A 27,352-nucleotide genomic window follows, 5' to 3' on the forward strand; every position below is an offset into this window, starting at 1 on the left:
TCGCGTCTTGGCTATGTCGGTCTCTTTCAGCAAGCGGCCAACGGAGGGGAAGGGTAGTGGAGATGCAAGAGGGGTATTCTTCTCCATAATTTCTGTTTACGGTTTTTCTTCAGCAAGGAAATAAAGGAACATCTCTGTGATTGCGAAGGACTACCTACATAACAGCAGATGCACGCATAGACATGGATTTATGTAAAAGCGTGAAACAGTGAATGGCCGTGGTTCTTCAGCCAGTTACGTCGTCTGCAAGCAAAAAAAAAACAAAACTACAAAAATAAACATTTAAAGTACATTGTTTATCCGTAATGAAATACATTAACACTTTGAAAGAACTTTAAGAAGGTAAGAAGAACGCTAAATGTATTTCATTAAAGTCGCAAGTCTATATATTTTGAGTATAGCGTACATTGTGAAGTCTGATCGCTATATCATTGCCAGAAAACACTTGTCACTCGTGTGTGTATATGCATGATTGCTCATGCATGCACTTTTTGTTTGTTTTTTTTTAATAATTCTACTATTCTCTCGTTTGTTCAAGCATTAACGAGTGTTATTAATGTGATTATCAAACGGCCGAGGAATGATTTATAACTCCGTCAAAACCTTCAACTAATCGTACCAAAACTACAGATCGACTTGTTCTTCAAATTCATTACGTAAGTTTTACCAGAGAGGGTATAACGTCTCTGGTGTTACATTTTTTCTTTTGGGTTAGCGGGGAAGCAGCGCCGTGGTACCAATGAAGTGCCAATGGGTGGGGCTATGGAAATAAGTGTTATATGATGTTTATGTTGCGCAAGTCACCAGATCTTACCTGTCCAGTGGTAATGTGTTACTTCGGCCCTTTGTGGAGAAAGAAAGTCGATCGTCTTCACTTGTCAAAGATGATGCTGTTTTAGTATTCTGCAAGGAATGAATTTGTTGAGGGGTGTGATACTTTTTGGATGAAAGTGCAAGGAGACCATTGATTTATTGCAATTATCAAGCATTATAAGGTATTTTAGTTCATTTTTATGTGGCATGGAGATGACATTGCTGAAATATTGAATTATACTACAACTTTGCAGAAATAAGGTGCTTGAAAAGAGGCATCAGGTACTGTCCTATTGAACATAAGTAGTGCGGGGGGAGTAGGGGAGCAGACTGAACAAAGGGGAGTAGAGCATGGTGGTGTGTAAAGGTAAAAAACTGCCTCTGTGAACTGAGTAATAGTGATATTTTAGGTGTTTGCATGGCTTAATGGCTCAGGAAATCACCAAATCTAAAGCTCTGCCAGTTTTAGTGAAACATGGTACATTAGTTAAGTATTGAATGTTGATCCCTCAAAATCAATTTTTTTTTTTTTTTAATGTTTAGATAGGGAACATAATGTTTCCATTCATAATTAGCAGTTTTTACTTTGATGGTGTCATAATTTCCTTGACTTGCTCATATTAGTTTTGTGTTTAGTAACAAAGACAGCTTAGAAGTTAAAGAAAGTGGTGTTTAATGACTGACAGGAGTTAATGCTATTAAACAGAAGAGGCTATGCAATGTGTTTACCTTAATTTCATTTTCAATAATTGGTGAACTGTCCATAATTTAAACTGCATTGTGTTTATCAAGTAAGAGCACTGGGTAAGCATGCCAGAAGTGGTACAAAAAATGGCTACGGTGTCACGAGAGAAGCAGCTGAAAGGGGACCCTGAGGCATTGACAGTGGGTAATTTCAACAGTTCACCAGTCACTTCTCGCCCTTCATCACCTTCACTTTGGAGCCCCACTTATACCCGACTGATTGACAGAATCCACCGCAGAAAAGTATCTGGAGACAAATTTTTTTCGCTTGAATTTTTCCCTCCAAGAACAGCTAATGGTGCTATCAACCTTATTTCAAGGTAGGATATTTGTTTTATAACTCCATAAATAGTTTAGTTAAGAAACTTCGCCTGAGACGTTTGCACTTTTTAAAATATATGTTTTTGTGTGTGTGTATGTGTGCGTGCAGGCGCACACACCAAGATAGATAAACTATCTTAATTTGAACAAAATGTCGTTTTTTGAGTAAATAAGCTGTTAAATGATAACAAGACCTGTTGTAACCTATGTCCTAAATACAGCATACAGTATCCATTAACTATAATCACTTTCTTGTCTATCTTTGCAAAATAGGTTTGAGCGAATGAATCGTGGCAAGCCTCTGTTTTGCGACATGACATGGCATCCGTCTGGTGACCCATGTAATACAGACAAACCTACAAGCTCAACATGCATAGCTGGCACTATGCTCAACTACTGTGGTATTGAAACAATGCTACATATGACTTGTGTTCATCAGACACGTCATCGGGTGATTGAGAACCTTGGAAAGGCAAAGGATCTAGGCATTCGTAACATACTAGCTCTTAGAGGAGGTACGCTGATTATCCATGTGTGCAGGAGAGAAAGAGGGAGGAAGAGATGTCTTTATTGTACGTCTTTAGGATTTTGTCTGTATTGCTGCTTCATCTTTTGATCCTCAATAATTCTTCCTGCACAAAAGTGCAAAAGACAGCATAGAAGTAATTAGTATTTAAATTTTATATATATATTGCAAAAATCTGGCATTAATATGGTTGTGTTAAACTTGTCCATAAGAAGTACTTCTGTAATATTTGGTTAGGATCAGACAAATGGTGTAGATTTTCATCCCTCACTTGCACCCTGACTCACACATACACCCCTTATTCATTTAAAGTGTTGAATTATTTTATCATATGTGGGAAATTATTGTTGATTTTTGTTTAAATGTTTGTATGCATATGTTTGAACACATCATCATATGTGCCATCCACATATACTGAATTAACTAACCCAACAGCTACCTCCCATAACCAGTTTATTTGACCAGTTCTGTTTGATCTCTGTTGATCAGCAGATTTTTTTATGTGTTGGGGTTCATTTGTCATTCCAATGTGGCTTGGGCCATTGGATGTGGTGCTTGCTGCTACTTTTACTATTGGTGTCTTCCTGCTTGTCTGCTATGTGAACTGTGCAGTGTGGTTTATGCTGCATGTACATACTCTTTGGCATGGAGTACACAGGCTGCTACAACCTGTGTCATTCTGTTATGCTGTGAAGTGTCTTTTGATCTACTGTGAATCACCTTGAACTTTCTTGACAAGCAGGGATATGGCGCTGTATAAGCCAGCTTTTATTTTACTGGAACTGTGGTGCAGATAGGATCATTTGCAACTTCCTGTTTGTGATTGTGCAAGCTAGGACCATTTACTGGCTACATGTTTCATTATCCCATATGGCATTCTATAAACAGAATGTTTTCGTGTGATGCTGCATGCGTCCATGTATGTGTTGTTATTATTCTGTGTTTATATTTTTTTGTTAAGCACTTGGAGCTAGCCTTTGATGGTGGGATAAAGTTCTCTATCAATTACCTTTATTATTAACAACATAAATCAACCTCATTCATCACTGTCTCACTTGGCCATAGTGACAGTAAGGATTTATAATTTCTAAGCTTTCAAACTAAAATTTTTATATTTTTAAGATCATAAAATAGTAAAAGCATAGGCTTTTAACAGCAGTTAAAAGAAATTAGATTTCTGCATTTGAAATCTAAAATCGTGGCAATTTCTAGTCAGTTTTTTATGCCTTCGTGTAACATGGTCATGCCTAAGGGACATCTGCATCTGTTTAAAATTAAAACTTAAATACTCGAAGAATATTTTTTTGAAAGATTGTCATAAATAAATGACCAGGCACATTATCAAAGCAAAATTATAATTTTTACATTATAATTGCATATGTTGTCTTCTTAGGGTCTTACAATATGCTTGTGGACATGGAGTAAAGAATGAGACTATTATATTTTCATATTAAGTGATTCTTAAAATACAGAACAGTGTTCCCATGCAGAAAAATACATTAATCACATAAGAGAAATCCACATCATAAAGAAAAGTGTCATGGGATCAGGAAAGCATAAACAATTTGGCACTGGGAGTCTGAAAACACAAGAGTTTGGGTCAAGCGGCTTGTTGAATAAGACAGTTTGAAATAAGTTGCACAGGAAAGCTGGTGTTTTTTGGGGTTTTTTAAATCAAGTATTAGTAAGACTTTTTTTTACATGCTGGAATACATAGGACTAATTCATGAATACATTGCATTGCAGGTTAAGATGGTAATTGTATGTTAATGTGGGCTTTTTACTGTAACTTATAATGCCTTCTTTTTTAAATCTGGAAGTTCAGAAAAATTATAGCAGTTTTTACTAAGTGTCTAAAAACCTGTTATATTTTGTGGTTGGGAAAATGCTAGATTGCTTCTCTTGTGCTGATTGATAATTATACAGTATGAGATATAATACGCATTTGCAGCTGTATGCTCATGTGATAATACTAATGTATCAGCTGATATCAGTTCATGCAAGTTTCTTTTATTTGATAGTGTTTACAATGTAATATCAGATCTGCCAGAGGGGATGCATCCTTGTCAAAATATTGAGGGTCAACTGAACTATGCTGTGGATCTGGTGCAGCTTATCAAAGAAGAATTTGGTGACTATTTCGTTATAGGTGTTGCAGGTAAGATAATTTCTGCTTTCCATTTTTTTAATGAATGCACTTAACTAGGAGAGGTGTAGATTATGCACAAGCACATAAGACAGTTGCTTGTGCTGCTAGTTTTCTATAGTGATAGATCTTCGGAGCCTGCTTATCACTGTGTACTTTTGTCCACTTTCCTGCAGGATATCCATCTGGACATCCAGAGTGCACATCCTATGCTGATGATCTTCAGCATCTGAAGGCAAAAGTGGATGCAGGTGCAGACTTCATCATTACTCAGCTTTTTTTCAAGGCAGAGTCCTTCCTCAAATTTGTTAAGGACTGTAGAGCCATTGGTATCAACTGTCCTATCCTTCCAGGAATACTACCCATACAAGTAAGTTGTTATTTGGTTATTTGGGTTTCACAAAGTATTCTTTTACAGTTGAGAAAGAGCATTGTACTTGTTTCAAGACATTTAAATTTGTTAAACATCGAGCTCAATGTGTTGCTATCCATGATGCTGTGAATTTGTTAATTTGCTGTTTCATTTCAATTATATTTTTATTTATCCACCATTGCAGGCTTACCAGTCTCTTCGTCACATTGTCAAACTTTCAAGACTTGAAGTGCCACAAGAAATCATTGATGCCATTAATCCGATCAAAGAGAATGATGAAGCCATCAGAAACTTTGGTATTGATCATGCTGTTCAGCTATGCAAGACACTGTTGGAGGCTGGCGATACAGATCCAGAGACCACTGTACCAGGAATACATTTCTACACATTAAATCGTGAAGTGGCCACTGTTGAAATCTTAAAGAAACTGGGTTTGTGGGCAGAGGATGTACTTAGACCATTGCCATGGAAACTTACTGCGAATGCTGCTAGGTGCAAAGAGGAGGTAATTTGAATGAGCTATAGAGAATGAGTCTGCTAAGTGCTTTTTATGCTATTACCAAAATATTGTTTATCCTTTAATATTACTTCTTCTGCATGCCAGTTTTCATTTCAACTTGGTTGGGGGGAGGGAGGGAAGGGTTGGTTGTCTTTTGGTTTTGACTTTAGATGGAATGTTTGTGTTGTGAAGCATTTTGTGAGTGGACCCAAATGCCCAGCCAATAGTGACTAGCAGATTTTATTTTAAATTTATTATTTTTTATTATGTAAAGTTTGCCTTTTTATTATGATTTAGGTTCGACCAATATTCTGGCGTAGTCGTCCTAACAGTTATGTCTTCCGAACCTCTGACTGGGATGAATTTCCTAATGGAAGATGGGGTAACTCCTCTTCACCTTCCTTCAATGAGCTGAAAACCTACCATCTGTTCTACCTTGCATCTCGTTCACCTAAGGAGGAGTTGCTAGACATGTGGGGACATGAACTAAATGATGAAAAGGATGTGTGGAATGTCTTCTACTGCTATCTGACAGGCAAACCTAACAAAAAAGGAATCAAGGTTTTAGGCTTTCAGATGTGTTCTGTTTAGCACATTTTTTTAATTGCAAAAAAAAAAATTTCTGGATGCATAGTTAACACTATTTATTTGTACGTGTTTTCACTTAATTGTTTAGGTATTTTATATTAAAAAAATCTCCTACATTTCATTTGTGTTTCAGAGCAAAATATAAAATAGTATATCTCATTGTTAACTATTTTCCCTTACCAATGGGAATGATATTTGGGAATGAAAAACATCTCTCATGCAAACTTTGTTTTTAAGATGCTCTTTTAGCTAAGCACGTGAATGTTAAAGCTTTGTCACATTTTGTCTCAAAGGTCACCAGAATGCCGTGGGATGACAGTGAGCTCATAGCAGAGACCATGTTGATTGCAGAGAAGCTGGCTTGCATCAACTGTCGTGGTGTACTTACAATTAATTCTCAGCCTCGCATCAATTGTGCTCCATCTGAGGATCCAAGTGTTGGTTGGGGAATACCACATGGCTATATCTTCCAAAAAGTTAGTGTAATACCCATTAAGTTTCCTGAAAGTTGGTGTAGTACTCATTAAGTTTCCTGAAAGCTGGTGTGGTGTGCATCCAGAAGGGTAGCCTAGTTACATTTTGAAATGGAATAGGTATAACAGCAAGATATTTCTTTTCTCTCCAAGTAGATAGTATTCTGTTTTTCACATGTTCTGAAAAAGATGCATTTTTTTCAGGCTTATTTGGAGTTTTTCACATCAAGAGAAAATGTAGAAGCACTGAAGACCATTCTGCCAAGCTATCCTCTGGTCAACTATCATATAGTGGACCACAACGTAAGCATATAGTCACCTATATTATTAATCTCTTTGTTTTTTACCATTAGTGTCTTCAGTTTTTAGCTCAGACATTCTGGAGGATGACGAATGGCCATGTAAAAGGGTCCACTAAAAGCTGTTTTATGAAATGGTACAGGGAGAGGCAGATTACACCAACTGTGATGAGTCCCAGCCAATTGCTGTCACATGGGGAGTCTTTCCTGGTAAAGAAATTATCCAGCCCACAGTTGTGGATCCTGTGTCTTTCAAATCATGGAAGGTAGATATGGATAAGTGAGCAAAGATTAATGAAAGCATCTTCACACATACATATATATTCTTAATTTAATGTATAAACAGTGTGTTTTGAGTACCTGTGATTATTGTATCCCCCTGTAGAAGAGATGATGTTTATTGATATCCTTCATACAGTCAGCCATTAGTTAGATGCCTGTTTGTAGTAATCAGGGATATATGAACAAGCATTCTTTAAATTTTAAAGTGCATGTTTATTGCATTTTTGTGTGAAATGCCTTGACCCTATTGTGCATCATGATCATCTTTGCCGCTTTCAGTGCTGATTTTAATGTATGGACTACAGAAGGAAACTGTTGGTCTCCCTTTTTTTCACCTTGTCCTGTTTGCAACTAGTGCTGTTGAATTTAGTTTCCATGATACTTTTGGTAACTGCTCTTTCGATAATTAACTTTTTGCAGTTTTTATCACAGTCATCATAATTTTTGTTGCTGTAATCTGTTTAGGTCTTCATCCTTAGACTAACCTTTGTTTTTTCTTTTAATATGTAAGATTATTCTTTGCCTGATAAAACAGGATGAAGCATTTGCCCTGTGGCTTGAGAGCTGGGGCAGTCTGTATGAAGTTGGGTCAAGTCACACGAAGTTATTGAGGCAATCCATGACAATTATTACCTTGTGAATCTTGTTGACAATGAATTCCCAAAGGAGACATGCCTATGGGAACTGGTGGACAAGATGCTGACACTTGCTGCAAGTATTGCAGGTATGTGAAAGGAACTGGCTTGTGTTGGCTGGTTCCACTGAGTTTGCCTATGTGTATGTATGGTTGGCTCACCTGGGTGGGAAGAAGACATATTTGTGTTTCCTAAAATTTTTATTTTGCTCCATAACAAAGCTTGGCAAAACATTATGTCCCACACAGAAGCATGTCTACGAAATAAATATGGGATTTGTGCATGGGAAATATTCTGAGAAATGTTGCCTTAATGTTCTTGCCATAGACTATCTCAGTGTCTTGCCACCCAAGCAGGTCTTTTTGTTCTGTTTATTAAGACTATTTTGAAGCATCTGCATTACTGAAAAACATCAGAGCATCAGCCTTTTTTTTTTGGACAAAGTGACGAATTTATGTTGTTTAAGTCATTTCTTGTGTTATAATTTAATTGGGAGTTGGCACAGTACATAGAAACATTGAAGGTCCCAAAACCCAGCCTGCATCTGTAGTTTAGTAAATAAATGTTTAAAAATCGAAAATTTTCAGTGGAAGTTGTGTAAAACATCGGTCTTTTATCTTCAAAGCCCAATTTGATATTTGATATTTTCTGTTAGCTCCTCTATGTAGGTTTTACTTATTGGAATATTTTTTAATAGCTTTTAATTTTTTTTTTTCTTTTCAGGATCCAAGAGCAATTCAACTTCAGAATTGGCATTTTCAGAATCTCCTCAGAGTTGAAATATGAATGCTTCCTATTGGCTAGCTGTACTTTATAGTCTTAGACAGCTGAGGGTTCACCATGCTGTGTTAAAGTTGTTTTTCTTTACCAAATATTTCTCAGTTTACAAGCAGTGAAGAATTAAAAAAGCATCAAAGGATTTGAACATAAGACTTCCAGATAAAAAAGGAAAAATCTGAGAAAAAATGCAAAAATAAGTGCGAGAATTAAAAACAATGACAGATGTAGACCAACATAAAATTGTGGGGAGGCTAATACACCAAAGAGAAACAGTTTTGCCAAGGAGTGATCAAAGCCTTTTAAAGCATGTGAATGGAAATTTATGCATTCGTGCATGTATGTGTGGTGTGCAAGTTTCTTTATTCTACCTGAAAAAAATGGCAGTTTTTTGGCCAATATTTTGTTGCTTGGATTTAGGCAAGCCAAACAAAAATCAGCTACGGACTATTTATCTCAGAAATTCAGTGTTTCAGTATTTTTAAAAAATGGCAGCATGCAACATTGATGACAATCTTAATGTGTGGTTAAGAAATATGGAAAACCTGCTCAAGATCCAAGTGCCTTGCACATTTTCAGGTAAGAAAATCTGTAACCTTTCAGAGAGAGAAAATAGAGACATAATAGTATTTTGCCTGCTGAATGGGGAGAGAAGAGGTGTAATTACAAACCATAAACTTTCTAGGTATTGACTATTGCTATTTATTACTAAACAAGTAACACTGTAATGTACATACTCAAAATGTTTCCTACTGAAAATGGGAGAAGAAATAGGAAAGAGACCTGAATAGTTTTGTTTATGTATAGTTGCAAAGATTTATGAACATACAAAAACCTTGTGATGGGTGATTTAAATTTTATTTAAATGTTTGGTGTGCAAAAAGGTGGGCCATCTTGATGAATGCAATCTTTCTTTACAAGTTTTGTAAAGCTGAAACTGGCTGGAGTACTGTGATCCATTTTGTTGCAAATATGAGAAATTGTCAGTAGAAAGTAATGTGGGAGTACTGCAATAAGTATAAATGTGATGTCTGTATACATAATGCTTTTTGACAGTTTGTTTTGTAGTTCAAATCTTTGCTACAGGGCAGGATAAATACATCATGCTGCAAACCAAGTGAATAAATATTTTTGGTTTTTGTACATTCTTCATGATAAAGAAGTAGTAACATCCAAGTTTGAACAACGTATAATATTTTTACAATTAATTTGTTTTGGCCACTTAGCTACTACATATTTTTCTTTGCAAATGTTGGTTTCGCTTAATACGGACTCATATTTTTAAGGAGGTAATTCAGGTAATCGTAATTCATTTCCCTCTTCAGCTTTTTCTCCCCATGTCCCACTATTGATGAGCTGACAAGCCACAATGTGTTGCACAGTTTGCATTTCTGAAAGTAAATGGCTTCAGATAGTCCCTGTACAATTCTTATCTGTTAAATGGCATAAAATTTTGTGAATCTTGCAAAATGCAGTTGGAATGACACATGGCCTTAACTAAATGTTCCTTTTGCAATTGTAGCACAGTATTTTCTGTTTATACAGGAGACGATTTCTTATCAAAATCTGCTTTCATTACAAAATCCAGTTAGCAATTTATACATTTTTTTCATGTTAACTTGGCTGTTCTGTTTATAGCTGATGGCATATTTTTGAATTTGATAATACTCATTGAATACAAATATCTGCAGGTGGTATGCAAGATACTATGCTATATTTATGTTTTATGGACAGTGCCTCAATGAGGTCTTCAGAAGTCAGGAGAAATATGATGCCTACTTATACATTAGATTAAGATAGTTATACACACCAGAGCGAGTTACCGGTAAAAGAGATTGATCTTATATTTAAAAAGAAAATTTGCTAGGGATCTAAGAGCTGTGATCTCAAAGTTATGGTTGTGTTGGGAGAAACAAAATTTGAACCAGGCTAGCCTTTATACAGTATTGTGCATTTGGACTTCCAGTATGAAATATTTTCTTCTTGTGAAATAATTTTATCTACTTAGCATTTTAAATGCATTTTTTTTTTTTTGGTCAATTCAGAAACTGCAGACTTGTGAGAAAAAGATAAACCAAAATGTGATTTTTAAAAGCAACTTAAGATACATGTAATAAAGATGCCAGGTTTCTTGTTTCCAAATGAGTTGGATGTATTTTTTCCTGTACAAAACAAATGTTTCATGGTATAGTGATATTTGATTTATTCAATTTGCAGTCACTACTTTTCTTATAGCAATGTATTCAAATTTGCTTCTATGATTGATGGACTCATGGAAAGTCTCATAAACTAGATTTTTGCAGTATTGAAAAAATAATTTATAAACCAACATGAAAATGCTAATGAGTTTTAGATGAGGAGGCTGTTCATGTCAAACCTGCATCCACTTCTCCTCAGAACAAGTGGCAAAGACCTCACACTGCCGGTAAGAAGTACAAGCCAAGCTATGCATACACAGATGAGTGTGTCATTTGACAACTTAACAGCCCCACCACTCAAACATACATTGTGCATCTATACAGAAGACATAAAGATGAAATTTGCCACTCAAAGCAGGAGAAGATCAGTGCACAGGTTATTTGCAAATGAAAAAAAATAAATCCTGAAAGTCTCTGTAGCTATGCAGTAGAACACTGTTTACTTCAAGTCCTTCTCAAAACTAGAGTATGCTCAGTGCCAAAAGTTTAAATACTTTTTGAAATTTCATACATATTGTGAATTCACATCTGATAAGAAACAAGAAAAACGGTTCATCTGAGCCATGTATGCTTATTAATTGATACAGCCATTCAGCTCATGACCTTAATACAAGGTCAAGATGTTTGATAACTTGGTCAGAAATATATATTTTTTTTGTGTGCAACTTTTCATGCATAATATATGATTTATGAGGTGAAAGTCATGAAAGCCTGTGTAGCTTACTTGTATTCTATAAAGCATTTAAAAGTTGGAGGAAGAGAGTGACAATGTCTGTACATTTCTAAAACTTTATTTTCTGGATTCACAGACATTATACAAACACCTATCAGTCTAAGAACAAAGCATGGAAACGGTTACATACAACACAAAATAACATCAAACAGGAACACTGTCAAAAATTTTTTTAATCTAATCGTCTGATTGCAAAGGAATGCTGAAACTAAAAAAGCTGTTTTTCACATACTCCACAAATTACAACCCTGTAAAATCCACATGGCTGAGGCCATCAGGCAAATGTGTCTACATATCATGTCAAGCTTTTCTTACCTATAAATAAAAGGTTAAAAGCTTATATGTTCTGACTAATTAACTTATTAATTTACTGATTTTGAAGGTGACAAAACTGTTTCAAGAATCTAACCACAAAGATCAGTTTTATAACTTGTATTAAGTTTCACAACTTCATAATAAACTAGCATGACTAACGGGAAGAAAACAATACTTCAAGATCACAGAATTACATAATGTGCATGCAAAAAACCAAGAAAAGTGGTTAATACAATGATACCCATGTGGTGCAGCATAATCAAATCAATCCAGCTGTCAGAAATTGGTACTCAACTCTATAGACAGTTTGACAGAGGTTAAATAGCAAAGCAAGAATTGGGCACCACACAAAAATCCTGGCCCCCCCAAAAAAATGGTCTCCAACATCTCACCCCACAAACCTTTAAAAAATATGAAGACAACCTTTACAAGGAAAAACCACTGCAAGTATATCACCATATGGACTGTACTTTTCGAACTAAAAATCTAGAAGTAAACCTGCTATTAGACTGTGTAAGAGCATGCATTAAACAATATTAATGATGCCTGTTAAGATACATCTTTTTAAAAAAAAAAAACTATAGTTGAAAACATCTTAGTTACCACCAACTCCATGTAGATATGCAACATCCCACCAATAACAGTATGTTTTGTTCAATGTTTCCACTCCTGATCAGCTCTGCTATTTCATGCCTATATCGCTGTTCTTATGTTGTCAAGTAGATTAGCTATAAAATATGATTTCACAATTTCTAGCAGATGGTAAAAGTAAGCATTTGCAACACAGAAGCTCATGTAGGAAACCAAAAATCTTAATCCTTCCCAAACTCTTCTTTTTCAAGAGAATAATTACCCTGCCACAGAAAGCAGACTGTAATTGTAGTTCACAGATTCTGAATACATCTATTTGAGTTTTGCACAAGTTTAAAACCTGAGAAAGAGACTATATTGAAAATCAGGTAAGATTAACAAAAGTAGACAACATTTACTGTCATATTTAAAGCACCTTTTTAACAGAACCTTCAGATAACTATTTCACCTAGTGAAAGTAGTATCCATAACAGTAAAATATTTGCAAACAAAAAAAAAATACAATTATTTTTACAGTCCATCTTCCACAAACACAAGGGTAAAAAGACCATTAATCCAGTCACATGGACACACACACACAAACATTTTCTCTCTAAATCATAAATTACTTTAATAGAAACAATTCATGTCTTGCTATAAAATAGAGATTTTCACCTGTGGTTTGCACTACTGACAATAATACTGAAGGTGTGAAACGTGCACGCAACAAAATTTTAATGAGGGTGACAATGCACACATTTATGCAGATACAAACAGTAAGAATGTTTTTACCACACATGGCCTCATTCCCCCGAACATCCTCTCATCCCTTTAATTTAAAAAAACATAATTCACTCACAAAACAGCATTAAATCCACAATCCCTCAACAGACATGCTGCCATGAATTTTCTCACTTTCTTGTTTCCAGCAGTGTCTTAAATGGCTTTGCGATGACTGAACTGGGCAGAACCAGCAGCAAAGAAAGGCAATTTTAAACAGATACTGTTCATAAAGTCTTATGTTCATGCTTACAATTTTAAAAATAAAAGAATTTAGTGTTTTGAATTTAAAATGAATGGACTAGGTATTTTGAAGTTGGGCTGCCAAACTGCATTTTCCTCATGAAAAAAAAATTAAGCATGCATATGACTTCAGAACACAAAAATGAATATTTGTTCTTAAGCAGAACTGTAAAACAGAAAACTACTAAGCAAATTACTTACAATAAAGCTTCCATTTTGTACCCTTGTACCTTATATAAAATGTTTTCATAAGATTTTGAGCAGAAGCAAGATCCCTAAAAGTTATTGTATTGATAAAGTTAATAACTGGCATAATATCATAAGAATAGTCCTGAAAGACAATGATGAAAATAAGGAAAAATGTTAGTTATTTGCAACAATAATAACTTTTTCTTCCCTTGCAGGAACTGTAAATGGAAGACAGTTACAGGCACACATTTGTGACTACCTTACGGAATAAGAATATTTTATTAAGAAAGAATATGAGATGTTAATGGCATGCAAAAAGCACCCTTTCATTTGTATTCCATAAAGCTTTCTAAAAGCTTAATATATACCTCTCCTTTTACTCCTGAGTTCTGAGCAATATAGGCTTTAACATCAGTTTTCTTATTTACCTAAAGGGAATGTAAAACAAATTTTTTCTCTTAAATAACCATTGGAAAGTTCCATTAAATGCTTATTCAAGATAAAAGTCGGTGACAAATCACTAAAACAGTCGTGTAATTAAATTATCATAATAATGAATGCTGGCTTTTTCAAACTTTTTGTGGGAAAAACAAGCACATTGTTCAACTTTAGTTCTAATTTTTATCCCACTGAACACCACAGCCAATCTGACACCAACGAAAGCTTGAACAGCAAACCTTATTTTGTGACATAACAGAAAATGCTCTCTTTGCAAGTTGCTGTAGAAAACTGTAATGTGAAAAGGTTTGTATCTTGTCAAAGGAAAGCAATTATTCACTAAGACTAGATGGCAATTTGTAATGAACCTAGTCATTCAAAAAATAATTTTGCTCTTCAGTTATCAGGCATGTCCTGTGGAGAGAGTTTCATTAACTTCTAGTGTGCTGCCAATTCTGTATACATGTATGCATGACCAACAGATTGATGCTGTTCTTCGTTGTTTTGGCCGTGCTACTTCTGAACACTAATGTGTGCAAATGAATGTAGATCATATGCAAACCATGATTGTATGAAGGTCTATTTATATATAGCAGGTACTGTTGATTATTGTGCTTTAATATAGAGCTACTTTTAATTGCCCTCTGGGATAAATAAAATCTTTGACATTAATTTGTAAACTATCTTAAGATGGCAGTTGCAGTTTGCCTGGAATATGCATTTCCTTATTAACTCATTCAATATGCATTGACACAACTGAGCGATAGCTATGACAATGTTTGCATTTGTGGGTGCAAACTGTACAGAAAAAGTTTTAAAAAATGTTAATTTTGACAAAAATATGCATTATGCAAAGCATTTTTTTAAACTGGTTCTTTACATATGCATATATAACACGGTGAGATTAGTTGTAGTTTGTGTTTTCTGATCAGCTTAATTGATGTTTTTAAACATTTAATCCAAACAGCAACCATCTGCCAAATATGCATACATGCTACTACACAACACATGCACTACTATAATATACCTTCATATAATCATATATGTAAAGTATTCAGCAACAAGAAGACAGTTAATTGTGTGTGTAAACACTTAAGTAATCTTAATCTCATTCTTGTACATCACAATCGTTAGACACCTACCAGTTCCTTTTACTTTTAGGAAGACCAAGACTTGATACTTCTGACTTACTCTTCCAACACAATGAAAAAATTAGTCAGAAACAATTTAGATCTTACTTGCTCCATCTTGATGTTATGTTTGATGACAATGTGCTGAAATGTGCAGCAATGCTAGAATGAGCAGGCTGTCAATGAATGAACTATCTTATCTCTCTAGCTAGTACCCACTACCTTCCCATTCAAATACTCTCGCAGCTTCAATCTTGACCTGTGCAAAGGGTCACTCACATTTTTAGCTGCGAGCCTATCATCAATAAGATTGCCAAACACAGTCTCTTTTGATGCATAGCCTCGCTCATCATATTCAAACACTTGTCCCAGGATGACATTCAGTGCAGACATGTCATAGTAATGGCAGCCAGAATACAGAAAAAGAGGTTTGCGGAAAAAGTTGCAGCCAGCATTCTGTGCCCCAGTTGGGTTGATGCATCCTTCCAGAAGGGCACACTTAACCCATGGCAACATGATCTGAAGGGGGAAAAAAATGTGACAGGTGAAAAACACTTTCAATGTATTCATTATATTATAAAGTTTTTACTTCAGACACTACCTTTACATCTGCTCCCTTGACTGACAGGACTGTTTTGACAGAGAGGATGATGTTAGCAAAGCACGACTTAATAACCATATTCAAAACAAACATTCACAGCTTGTTTAGTTAGTTTGTTCCTTGTTACTCCTCGAGGAGCATAGGGCCGCAAAACCTCGCCAGCAGACCCAGCTTTGGGCAGCACCCCTCAGTTGGGCACATGAGTTGTTAGCCCAAAGCAAAACCCCAACCTGGAGGGCCAAGGTGCAACATTTTAATCTGACCTCTTCCCCTGACAAACCTGTCTGTATTGGTTAGACCTGCCAGGAGCACAAGGCTCATGCAGACATAGCTCTGTGGATTCGACAAAGCAGCGTAAGCCACCATACCACTAGGTAAGTTGCACCAACTGGTGGTGAACAGTAAGCTAAGTCAGAGAGTTTTAAGCTGTTTATTTTTTTTTTAATATCAGCTTTTTATAATTTACCTATAACAGCCAATAAATGTTAACATAGAATTTCTTTTGCAGCAATAATAAACCCCTTTTAATTAGAAATCAGTAACTGGCTTAGCATATTTATTTACAGACAATGTAGAAAATGACTATATGAATTTTTAGTTTTAATTTTTCTTTAATTAAAACATTCGTTTAAGGAATTTCTAATTTAATATCTAGTGACATGTAAAATTTAATTTTTTTTAATGTTCACTTATGTTGTGTCTTAATGTCATATCTGACATTATCTGCAGTGCCTGGGAAATGCAACTTTTTTTTTCTCTGTCCAATAGCTATCCAACCAATGGGAAAATTGATATATTTGATAGTTGTTTAGTCAACATCTAAGGCTACATTCCGGCGATCTAGTCCAGTTCTTTATATGTTGTCTCAACAAAGTTCAAAACTACTCAAGCTTTACATTAAAAAGTCTTGCTTTATGAGAACGCAAAAATTGCCCTACTACATGAACTGCCTAACAACGAACCTATACGACGATTTTCTTCATTCTTTAAACATCTTGTCTCATGAGAATTATAATGATGCTTACCTTGTTTTTTACATCAGGTTTGCCATATATCACAATATGAGATGTCTCTACTGCACGGTGGAAATAATAGGAGCTCTGTTTAGTCTCAAAGTAATCAAACATCTTGGGATGGGTAATGGCTGAGGTGGGGTCTTCAATAGTCCAGGCAGCAAGCCCTGTTTCTTTGGCCTGCACCACTATTGGTGTCCAGTTGCCTGGAAGGAAATATTCCGCTTCATCTGCCCAAATGACTGCGTTGTAGGTGTTCAGCATTTCCTGCATAAATGTTTCAAGACAAGTTTTAATTTGTGTAAAACAACTCAACTAAGTTCATGCATGAGTTTGTTTTAAAGAATTTATGATTTCATTTAGTGTGTAATCAGCACAATTTATGAAAGGATTTAAGCTAAAATAATGTAGATACATTCATAAAAAGTTGTATGGCTTTTACACAAATGGAAACCAAGGTACCCATGTATGCCTGCATAATTCTGAAGCAAGAGTTACATTTTGCTTTAATTATCTAAATAGTATGCATGTACATGACTGTGTTTTTATAAAGACTAACTTGTGCAGCTTTATATAGACACACACACATTTAGTAGAGCACAATAATGACATTTATGCAAAAAAAGAATATGCAGGCCTGCATTCAGTTACCTTTTAATAATTTTTTTCTTTAATTTCCATAATCAAACAAAGGTATCTTTTAAGGCACATCTGCTAGTATGATTAAGTCATCTAAGGATCCAGCCTTACTTGTATACATATAGGGCGATAACTCTTGATGGAAAGTTCAGCCACGTGGGAAGGATACTTCTGGAAGTCAAATACTTGAACCACACAGTTCCATGAGCTGTTGCAATACTTTTTGAGCTAAAATTTAAGGGAAAAAAGTGTTTTTTTCTAAACTTATATTCTATTTAATGATAATGTAAGGTTTTTGTCTGAGACATTCATGGTAGACATTTCTTTAAAAAATGAAAATTGCAGTAAAAACAATGAAAACAAGCAGAATCAAAAGTACATTTTATGTATGATACAATTTAACATTATTTGAAATTTATACATAGATATATAAATTACAGAGCAAGGCAAAGGATGTCAAACTTAATGTTAAAGTTTCTTAGAAGTGATTAACATTAAAAATACTACAATTTTAATATTATGATCAACAATAGCTTACACCACTTCAAAATGCTATGTACAGATGACATGTTTCTTGTGCAATGAAAAATACCTACCACAATTAAAAATACTTAAATGTGTTTAGTTCATTAGCTAAGTGATGCTTCGGCTTTGATTTTAGCACCCATTGCAATGTCTATGCTTTTGTTATTCTGTTTCCCTACATGCTGGATTTCTTTCTGTGACCATACCACTTTACTTGATGACCACAGTCATAAAAAAAAAAAAAACCAACACTACTTCAGTTTTTACTCAGCTTCTACATATATAGTTATGCCCCTTTCTCTGCCAGACAGGTGGTGTTTACCAGTATTTTTATCACCCATGCTGGTCTGTGTATAATTATGATCTTTCTTACTTACTGGAATAAATTTCTGCATTTCAGTTTACATATTTACAGATTTGTTTTATTTCTTGCTACATTTTCAGCATTTTAATTTTTCTGGATCCACAAAAATGTTGTGGCTTTGATCTAATTTAGTAAATGGTCCTCATTATTTGTATTTCTTTTCATTTCACAGAAACATATTTTTATTAGGTTTAACCCCAGTTATGTAAACAGCCTGGTCCTTTTCTGGAATTCTGCATCATAAGTTGTATATTATTATTGTCATCATTATCGTCATTTTTTAGAGAATAAAATTCTCAAAATTCTAAGCAAATGACCCCCAAATTGCTGTTTGAGAGATATGAGCCTTCAAGCATCCACTTCTTCCTACATGTCTTGCCTGAAGATGAATATGCCTCATTAACATACACTCCCAGTGATTGTAGCCTTGACAACATTGACATTTCTATGTTTTAACATGGCATTTTGGATCTGACCCCCTGTGTTTCTTGATGATTAAAAACTTTGTCCCATGAGCAGATGGTATGTGCATGGAAAGAAAGTGACAGCGAAGGAGTAATTCCCACAGCTGGAAAAGTAAAAATGTGAACCCGTATCCTTGACCTTAAAAATTAATATCTGTTATTTTTTAACACCAAAATATAAACCTGGTCATCCTAAGCTTTCTTGAACACTTGTTCTCACTTAAGCATTTGGTTAAACAACTGGCTACTCACCAAAGCTCCCTCTTGCTGGGACAGTCCAAGGTCATACATGACCAGTCTGTAACCTGCCATGTTCTTGCGAACAGACTCCATAAATTCAACAGCATCTTGAAACTTTTCTGGCTCAACACTGCTACCAACAACCAGTGTATATTCTGACTTTGAAGGTTCAACCCCTTCATTACTCTGAGTCTGAGAGTTAAGGCCAAGGTGGGCCAAGTAGATGGGATCTATGGTTAATTGGTGTTTGACCTGTCAATGTAGAAAAAAGATTAAAAAAAGCATGAGACCTTGAATAAGATTTTCTTAACAGGATTTAAACAACAGAAAAAAAGAAAGAAGCATATGCTAAACTACATAAAAGTGGTAATTTTAATACTATCCTTAAAGAAATTGAAATACTATGCTTTAAAACAAGTTCTACATTGTACAACACCACCACTTTTATGTGAAATTTAGTCCCAGAAGCAATGAAAATTGAATCTACAGTCAACTCTCAAAATCTCTGAAAACTGAAATAGTACTAAACCAGGACATGAAACTGACAGTCACTTCTTAATCGTCAATTGCAAATACTGTTAAGTATAAACACACTTTTTCTTTTTTTTAAAAAAAAAAACTGTTTAATACATAATTTATGAATCTTCAGAACACTCATTTTCATATTTCATATAGCAGACAGTTTAGGATAGCCTTTTTAACGGCTGAATTGGTAAAAAGTATGAACAGTACCCGTATCTGAATGTTGCTGGGTAAGTTCTTGATTCCTTTGTGAGTTTTTGTCACAATATTTTGGAATGTAGGGGATGGAAAACTGATGAGCCATAAGGAACCACTGGTCACCACAATGAAGCCAATAACGATATAGAAGTTTTTTGTCTTCATCCGATCAACAACACTTGATTTTTTCATCAGTGATTGTACAATACGACGAAGCATTGAAATTACTTATCGGAATTACAAGGCACGAAGTTCTTCATCTTCGGCACCTGCGCAAAGCCCTGTTAAAAAAAATTAATATTGTAAGTAAAAAAAAAAAATCTTTAAATAATGAAAATCAAACTTAATTTGAAGACAAATACGAGATGAACAGGGCAATGATGTCGACGGAGATGTAAAAAGAGACGAAGAGCCGAAATAAAAGGCTTGGAGTATGTCAAACAAGACCAAAACTAACACACAATGACTATCAATTCCATTGAAACGCCTTTTCCAACTTCTCTTAAAAATAATTATTTGCTTTAAAGACTCTAAACTCATTGCTGCTGACACTTTAAGTGCAACCACGACTGGTACAGCAAAATTCTTTGGACTGTGAAGTACTCGACCATGAGTCAAGACTGATAACAAAGCAGTCAACTCCATTTTACGCATCAGACACACAATGATGAATCCCATCATTGCTACATAACAAAGCATTTAATCTCTCTTTGTATGATACAAGATTTATAACAAATAAGACAAAACAAATGAAATTTTAGTCATGCCAGCCATACTTACTCAGTATTTAAATCATCAGAACGTTTACAAACTGTCAGCTATTTCCGAGCTTTACACGAAACAGGGTAAGTAAGCACACAGATATTCAGAGACGAGCTACTTACCTCCCCTCGGGATGTTACACAACAAACTTATATTATTAAATACACGTCCATGGTTACATTTCGTTCTTTGTGAAGTTCCGTCTCTTCTGCAGCTTGATTTAAAACGATGTCTCTTTCGATTACTTAGCTCATGTTATCACGTTAGTTCATATGAAAGCAATCACTTATGCGGATGTTTTTCACCATTGCTGATTTTGTTGTTAATCATACTTTATATACGGACGTATTTCGCTGACTCGTTTGTCGTAAATTTTTATCACGGACGAGTATAGGTTCATGGGTCTATTGAGCGGACCTGTGTACAAGCCGCACCCAATATATATATTTTTTTTTTAATTTCTTTTTTTGTTCATAAATAGACCGCATTGATTTACAAGCCGTAAATATATACAACCTTCTCAATGATCGTCTTCCACTTGAAAGCTGCATTGTATGCATTTCGTCTCGTTTTCCGCTTGATGAGGGTGTGTGCTTGATATGAATGCTTCAACTGTATACATGTATTCAGCTTTGATTTTAAAATGCGAACAGTCAACACTGTAACAACGTAAATTTTAACGTGGAGCTCACTGAAAAATTAATCGGAATCTGAACAAAGCCGCCGCAGAGTTTAAAGCTGGGAAAAAAGTCGCGGCTACTAACCCGAAATGCACGTTATTGGAGATTAGAGCTAAGAATCGAAGTTACATTGGAAAGAGTTGCAATTACTCCTATAAACTTGAAGACAAAGCTATAAATATACTACGGAGTGTTTTGTATCTTCCAATGTTGACAAAAAATTTTATAGCGTATTTTTTTTAATAACAGTCAAACAAGTGACGAAGCGTTTCTGTAGAAACGTCAAGCCTCACAGCATATATTGTTTTATTTTTCAGAAAATGTGTTATTAAGTCAATGGGTACACAACAGTTACTGAGCTCTGTAAAAAAAAAAAGAAGGAATAATTGTGTCATGATATAACAATGTGTCAAGGGATGGGAATTGCAATGCAAACCCACAAAGTTTTTCCAAGCCTATGAAAATTTTACGCGAGTAAACTACATCACGTGGAAGATCGTAAATGTGTGGTTGAGGTATTCTCCTTTGGAAAATCTCTACACGTTTTTAATTATCAATAGCTAAATATGGGCCATATATAATTAGGGAAGCCTGGTCGATTGCCACCTGCCAGGAACATTTTTACCCTCACACAAAAAACGCGTAAATATGTTTATAATTGGCTCCGTCACCCACCAAAAGCTGCCTTGTATTATTTATAGTATTTTAACGCACAGAATATTCTAAAAAAAAAAAGACAAATTTATTTCAAATGTTTCATTGTGAAAACACAATAAATACAGCCCTATAAATTTAAAACTTCATTACTGCATTTGTGGCCCCTTTTTGCTTCAATCAAGACGTGTATGAATAGGAGCAGCATTTTTGAATTGCTTGGTCTCTTAAATAAAGAAAAAGGAAAGATATACTTGTTGCATTAGTGATGATATATGCCTGTTTTTCCACTTCCAGAAAAAGATAAGAGACCTAATTTCTCTTCTGATTGCTTGGCCACTTGAGCAACTGACAGCTGCTAGGTCATTAACATCTCAGATAGGTATGCTGGGGCAGACTGGGCATGGTGTTACCACTTTGTTGTTAAGGCTAAACTGGCAATAATTTTGGCTGGTATATTTAATTATGTAATACATGTATTTACAGATGACTCTGGAAAAAGAGATAATAATTATTACTAAAGGCAAGCAGAGATGTTATTTACAGGAAGATGTTTGACTTGAGTTCATTTTTGGATTGTCAGGATTTTGGAGTCCTTGACATTTAGCAAAAGCCACCACACACTGAACATATGAAAGGTGATAAAGAACTTGCAGGAACAAGTCCACGAGTATTAAAGAAGTGAAAGTTTCTCAACAAAATATTAGAACTGGTGACATGTTGATGGAAGGAAAATTGTACATACTTCCTGGTGGACAGATTTCAGAGCCAGTGAATTTTACAGTCAACCTTGTGTCTAGTTTATAGTCTCAGAATCAGCTGTTGTGGACAATTATTTCATGCTTCAAAACTTTGGTACACGTCAAACGAAGCAGATTTGCATTTATGATTAGGCAGGAGGAAAGTCTTATGTAAATAGTTGCAACATGTGTGGGCCCACCTATGCCCATGTTCAGTAAGGAGATAACTTTGATGTTGTCACCAACTTTACTGAAAATCAGAGGTCATCTGAACCTTTTTTTTTTTTTGAAATGAGATGGTATTTGAGACATTGCACAAATGTATGTCCCAGTCTAATGTCTCTGTTCAGCATTGACTTTAAAGTCCTACTTCTGTTTCCATTTTCCTGCAACCCCACAAAAAAGTGATTAAAACAATTTTTTTTGCCCACAGAATAAGGTAAATGATACTCTGTCCTTTCAAGACTCAACAACTATTCCTTTACACCAAGATATCTATTGAGATGCAATATTCTGATGAAAGCCTTCCTATCTCTTCAGTACTGTCATTAGCAGCACGAATACATGCTCATACCCACTTGTGCAAGTACACATGCATTACATTTTCTATCAATATTGAATGACTAAATAAAATTAAGCATTAATTTAATCATCTACACTAAAACTCTTAATCACTTGTATATTGTAATATATTTTAAAGTTGTCCTTTTTTAAAATTAAACCTGAATTTTGGCCCTATTTGTTGATTGTGGATATAATTATGAACATGATCCTTATTTTATATTGCCTGAAAGCATTTACCTTACAATAAAATAACTAAAATACTTTCCCCACAAAAAAAAAACAACATCTAATAAGACAACAACCATTTCTTCTTTATCACTAAAAGGGAAACAGAATTCACAACATTTCATCATTATTAATTAAACGTCAGCTTCCATTGGTACAGTTCTAGATATCTGTCATATACTCTTTCACAAATTAACTGATTTAATTTGTAGATTCAACTACAACAGGAGCATAATCATCAGGCTCAGAGGTGAAATCCCACTTAAATTTCTGAGTCAAATGCTGCCTGAACTTCAATCCTTTTGACCTCAAAGTGGCATCGATATCCTCTGCTTCAAGGTTGGAGAAAAACTCCTGCAGTGTAACTGTCAAGAAATTATTACTGCTGACAATGTCCACAAAAAAGTCTGATGGTATTTCTCGCACCTGAAAATGCAACAGACTGATGAGATCAATGAAAAGCTGGGGTCGAAGTCGCAAGGACTGATCACTTGAACAGAGAAGGTGTACAAGTGTCTTCCAGTGTTCAAAGGAATCATAGTTCTGTGCAATGAGAAAGCAGATAAATGCAAACTGTATTTCACCCAAAATTCCTGAAAAATTTTCACCATAAGATTTCTCCAAAACCAGCTCCAGCTGGTAAGAAGAGTCAATGCTGAATTTTGTTACTTCAGATGGAGTAGCACCTTCAGGATATTTTTGAAGGGGTACTTTGGAGTATCTTATCTTTGTACCTTTCACAGTTTTCATCTTAGGAAGTCCATCTTCCAATGATACTTTGGTTTTATTTTTGCTGATGATTTTAGTGGCTTCCTGTTCCATAGCTTTGACCTCAGCATCTCGCTTCCTTGATTGAGAGGTGCTGGGTTCTGAGACAAACTGTGCCATGGAGCACACATAGCCACAGGTTGGCTGAAGATTTTCAATCAGTGATGGTGTCAGATGATTTGTCAAGGAAACCCATTTTTTATAGCTGCAAAGTAAATGTCACGGTGCATCAATATTTGACACAAAAAGTCTATCATTGCATCTTCAATATTTTCAACATGTATTTCTGTCTCAATCACAATGCACCAACGAACTGATGGCCAGCAATAATGGCTTAAACACACATGAAAATAGCAATACCAGCAGAGGTATGATAATCTGTACAATCCCAGTTAAGAAAAGGCCACTATGAGGCTTCAGTCCAACCTATACCAGCACTTATGAACTCATTTAAGAACAAATGCTTATACTTCAGGAAGTGGATAGCCTAGTGGTTAGAGCCAAAGCTGATCCTTAGATAAGTGAAGACTGTACCATCTCTCCCTAACAGATATAAGGCTGTGGGACTACCTATACATCTTTTTTAAATTTCTCCACAAATCAAATGTTTGTTAGTGCTAGTTACTGAAAATTATAAAACACTTTTGATCTATAACAATGCTGTTCTGCATCAATCTTCTCTAAATGCAAACATGCATCAGAAAACATCAGAAAAGTCAAAGGATAATTATACCTGTCATATGGATATGGGCCCAGAAATTTGTCCATTTCTTTTTTATTTTCTCTGTATCTGGCAACCTCATCTTCTGATATAAGTTCTCTTTTGACATCTAAAGAAAATGAAAAGCAGTTTAAAAAGGAAAATACTTCCTGTGTGCACTATTATCTCTGCTAACAATTTCATTTGAAGTGATATACTCCTGAGAATACGTTTTTGCAAGGAATAACCTAAAACTGGAGACTCAATAAGACTCAATAGAGTAATGCTATTAACTCTCTTCTCCACACATATTACCCCACACACATTATGTACACTTTCAAACACTACCATTACATGCTATTATACCTTCTAGCTGGACGTCCCATTTCTTGACAATTATTTCCTGTTTTTCAAAGTTGTAGAAAAATCCAGACCTTGGCCCTGCTTGTTTATCAGATCCAACAGCACTGAAAAGATTAAATAGTCACTTGAGGCAGTAAAAGCAACTCAAGCGGATGCAGCTGCTAACTGGAATGAAGCTTTAAGCAGCCAGATGTACGAGATTTTCTTTTTTTTGGGGGGGAGGTGGGGATAGGACTGATTTACAGATAAACCAACCATTAAATCAGTTCCGAATGCCTAAGAGCCTAAAATTACTATGATATCGACTTCCCAAAATATAAGCCTAGAACTGTTTTATTTGCAAAGTACAAGCTGCTGGACATCTGATTTGCTTTTTAGAAAATGTAAAATCTTAAACTCTTTTTTAAGTTGGCTTGATGTAAATGGTAAAATACATTAAAGCTAATTTCTGAAGTTCTTGTACTAAATAAATGTAAAATTTAATGATAAAACAATTCTAAATCAAAAGGTGCATTTCTTGATTAAATAATGAAAGCACTTTTCTTTGTTAATCTAAAAGCATTATGTCCTATTAAACCAAAAGCCTAATATTCTATTAACTGACTTTATTAATTCATGGTCAAATCAGATTGAATTTTTCACTTAAAGCAAAAGGAGGAAAAGAAAAACATTTAGCAGGTCCCATCCTCCCAGGTGGCATTTCTTTTCTAGTCACTTCAAAGCATACAAACGACACTCTAAAATGATTGTCTAGAAACTCTCCATGATATTTTAACAGTAGTGGCATGACTTTAAGTTGGCACCTTTTGTTTTTCATTTGCTGTTCTTACCTGTAATAGACAAAATGGATTCCAGGGGGTATCATTTTCATCCCACGAAAATTTGCACCAACTGTCCATGAAGCAAAGTCAATTCCAAACTCTGATCCCTCTGGCAGGTCCAGGAATACAAGAATAGCACCCTCTTCAAAAAGAGCTCGAGCAGTATCTGGATCTTTTGTGCTATGGCTGTAATCAGCCATTATGCAACATGCAGTGGGTTGTTTGGCTATAGTAAAAACACAAGAACACAAAAAGTAAATGACTTTACCTGACATTATAGAGAAGCTTTCTTTTATCTCTACCTGCAGCTATTTGTTTTATCTGTCAACTTCTCACAAATAGTTTTACAAATTCCTGGAATCAAAATGATGACTATATCTTCTTGTAAATATGTATAGTTGTCCATTTATAATAAACAATTGATGAGTACACATATGCATGCACCCACATACACAAATAAAGATGTGGAGAAACAACTATGACATGCAATGTGTTGAATGGAAACTGCTAGAATCAGTAAATATGCATGAACGTTCTGGATTACACTGCAACTTTTAAAATACCAGCACTCAACAATTATTATAAAATATAACTTCAATGTGTGAATGGCTTCAGCAAAAATTGTCTGGCTTTGCATATCTATCAATACTTCTCTCTCCATTTCACATGCATTGACTTCGCAGTTTAAACCTACCTCTAACACAAAACCCACAAAAAGGGACATTCAACTCAGCCATTTACCACCACAACTAAGTCAAGAGATATAAGTCAAGCCAATAAGTTCCCTTTCAATCACCATCGAAAAAGTTATTATTTATGAGTTGTCAGTCACTGTCATCATCCTTTTGTCCGAATAGACTACATTAATACGTAAGTCACACTTTTCAAGGGATGCGCACAGATCAAGAATTAGAAATAGAAATAACCTTTGTCTTTAAAATCAGAAGCAAAGAAGTTATTGACAAAGCAAATAAAGAACTGGGATTGATCTAAGCAAAAAAATATTTCACAGAGCACACTTATGCTTTATATTTGTATATATAGTAGCTTACTGAAAATTTGAACAGCCAAATTACGTTTTAGTTTCGTGCCGAATCGCTTTCACCGGAAGCTACAAACTGATCCGTAGTAAGAGTGGTCTCCCCTCATAATGCGTGTTGCTGCCCGATGCGTTTATCTGCGCATGCGTATCAATTTATGGACGACGCTTCACACACGACCAATGGTCCGTGTATGCCTGTATGGCGATAGAACTGTAGACAACGTTCCACATACGTATGAAGATCTGGTTTCTATTTCGACTGGACAAGAACTACGTTGTAAAACTTTTAAAACAAAACACAGGTTTACAAAATCTATCGTAAGCACAATGAAACGATCGAGGTGCTGAACACAATTCACAAGTTGCAGACGGTCATAAACTGTGTCGGGTAGAGA

General features: G+C 35.2%; 3 protein-coding genes across 5 annotated transcripts; 1 reads left to right on the plus strand and 2 right to left on the minus strand.

Annotated features, from left to right (window-relative positions):
- Positions 1–672: 672 nt before the first annotated feature.
- Positions 673–10,614, plus strand: LOC112556236 (methylenetetrahydrofolate reductase-like). Its single transcript, XM_025225067.1, is given in 12 exon segments — positions 673–1,877; positions 2,152–2,393; positions 4,446–4,562; positions 4,727–4,920; positions 5,108–5,428; positions 5,720–5,983; positions 6,304–6,486; positions 6,688–6,786; positions 6,926–7,048; positions 7,600–7,654; positions 7,657–7,788; positions 8,423–10,614. Coding segments are annotated over 12 exon segments (2,040 nt in total). The 5' UTR covers positions 673–1,623; the 3' UTR covers positions 8,479–10,614.
- Positions 10,512–20,662, minus strand: LOC112556238. Of its 2 annotated transcripts, none has more exons than XM_025225072.1 (6): positions 20,523–20,662; positions 19,651–19,919; positions 18,931–19,170; positions 17,437–17,553; positions 16,699–16,953; positions 10,512–15,591 (listed from the first exon to the last, which is right to left on the minus strand). In XM_025225072.1, the coding sequence occupies exons 2-6, from the start codon at positions 19,855–19,857 to the stop codon at positions 15,277–15,279; spliced, it is 1,134 nt and encodes a 377-aa protein (XP_025080857.1). In that variant the 5' UTR covers positions 19,858–19,919; positions 20,523–20,662; the 3' UTR covers positions 10,512–15,276. The 2 variants fall into 2 exon arrangements, with proteins under 2 accessions (XP_025080857.1, XP_025080856.1); XM_025225071.1 differs by lacking the exon at positions 20,523–20,662 and adding an exon at positions 20,419–20,518.
- A 2,669-nt stretch (positions 20,663–23,331) lies between these two features.
- On the minus strand, positions 23,332–27,078 carry LOC112556237 (protein AAR2 homolog). 2 transcript variants are annotated; one of them, XM_025225068.1, is made up of 5 exons: positions 26,968–27,078; positions 25,925–26,141; positions 25,098–25,198; positions 24,765–24,861; positions 23,332–24,236 (listed from the first exon to the last, which is right to left on the minus strand). In XM_025225068.1, the coding sequence occupies exons 2-5, from the start codon at positions 26,113–26,115 to the stop codon at positions 23,465–23,467; spliced, it is 1,161 nt and encodes a 386-aa protein (XP_025080853.1). In that variant the 5' UTR covers positions 26,116–26,141; positions 26,968–27,078; the 3' UTR covers positions 23,332–23,464. The 2 variants fall into 2 exon arrangements, with proteins under 2 accessions (XP_025080853.1, XP_025080855.1); XM_025225070.1 differs by having other exon boundaries at positions 26,992–27,077.
- Positions 27,079–27,352: the final 274 nt, after the last annotated feature.

Source organism: Pomacea canaliculata, linkage group LG2, assembly GCF_003073045.1.
Source record: "Pomacea canaliculata isolate SZHN2017 linkage group LG2, ASM307304v1, whole genome shotgun sequence".
Lineage (NCBI taxonomy): Eukaryota > Metazoa > Mollusca > Gastropoda > Architaenioglossa > Ampullariidae > Pomacea > Pomacea canaliculata.

Bases quoted from the DNA above. Each gene is read 5' to 3' on its own strand.
- LOC112556237 (XM_025225068.1), bottom strand. From the start codon at position 26,115: ATGGCTGATTACAGCCATAGCACAAAAGATCCAGATACTGCTCGAGCT. The intron at 25,199-25,924 runs GTAAGAACAGCA...TAATCTTTTCAG, and splicing joins ATCCATTTTGTCTATTACAG to TGCTGTTGGATCTGATAAAC. The intron at 24,862-25,097 runs GTATAATAGCAT...CATTTTCTTTAG, and splicing joins ATGGGACGTCCAGCTAGAAG to ATGTCAAAAGAGAACTTATA.
- LOC112556238 (XM_025225072.1), bottom strand. From the start codon at position 19,857: ATGCTTCGTCGTATTGTACAATCACTGATGAAAAAATCAAGTGTTGTT. The intron at 17,554-18,930 runs GTGAGTAGCCAG...CTTAAATTTTAG, and splicing joins CCCAGCAAGAGGGAGCTTTG to CTCAAAAAGTATTGCAACAG. The intron at 15,592-16,698 runs GTAAGCATCATT...TTCCCCCTTCAG, and splicing joins AACCTGATGTAAAAAACAAG to ATCATGTTGCCATGGGTTAA.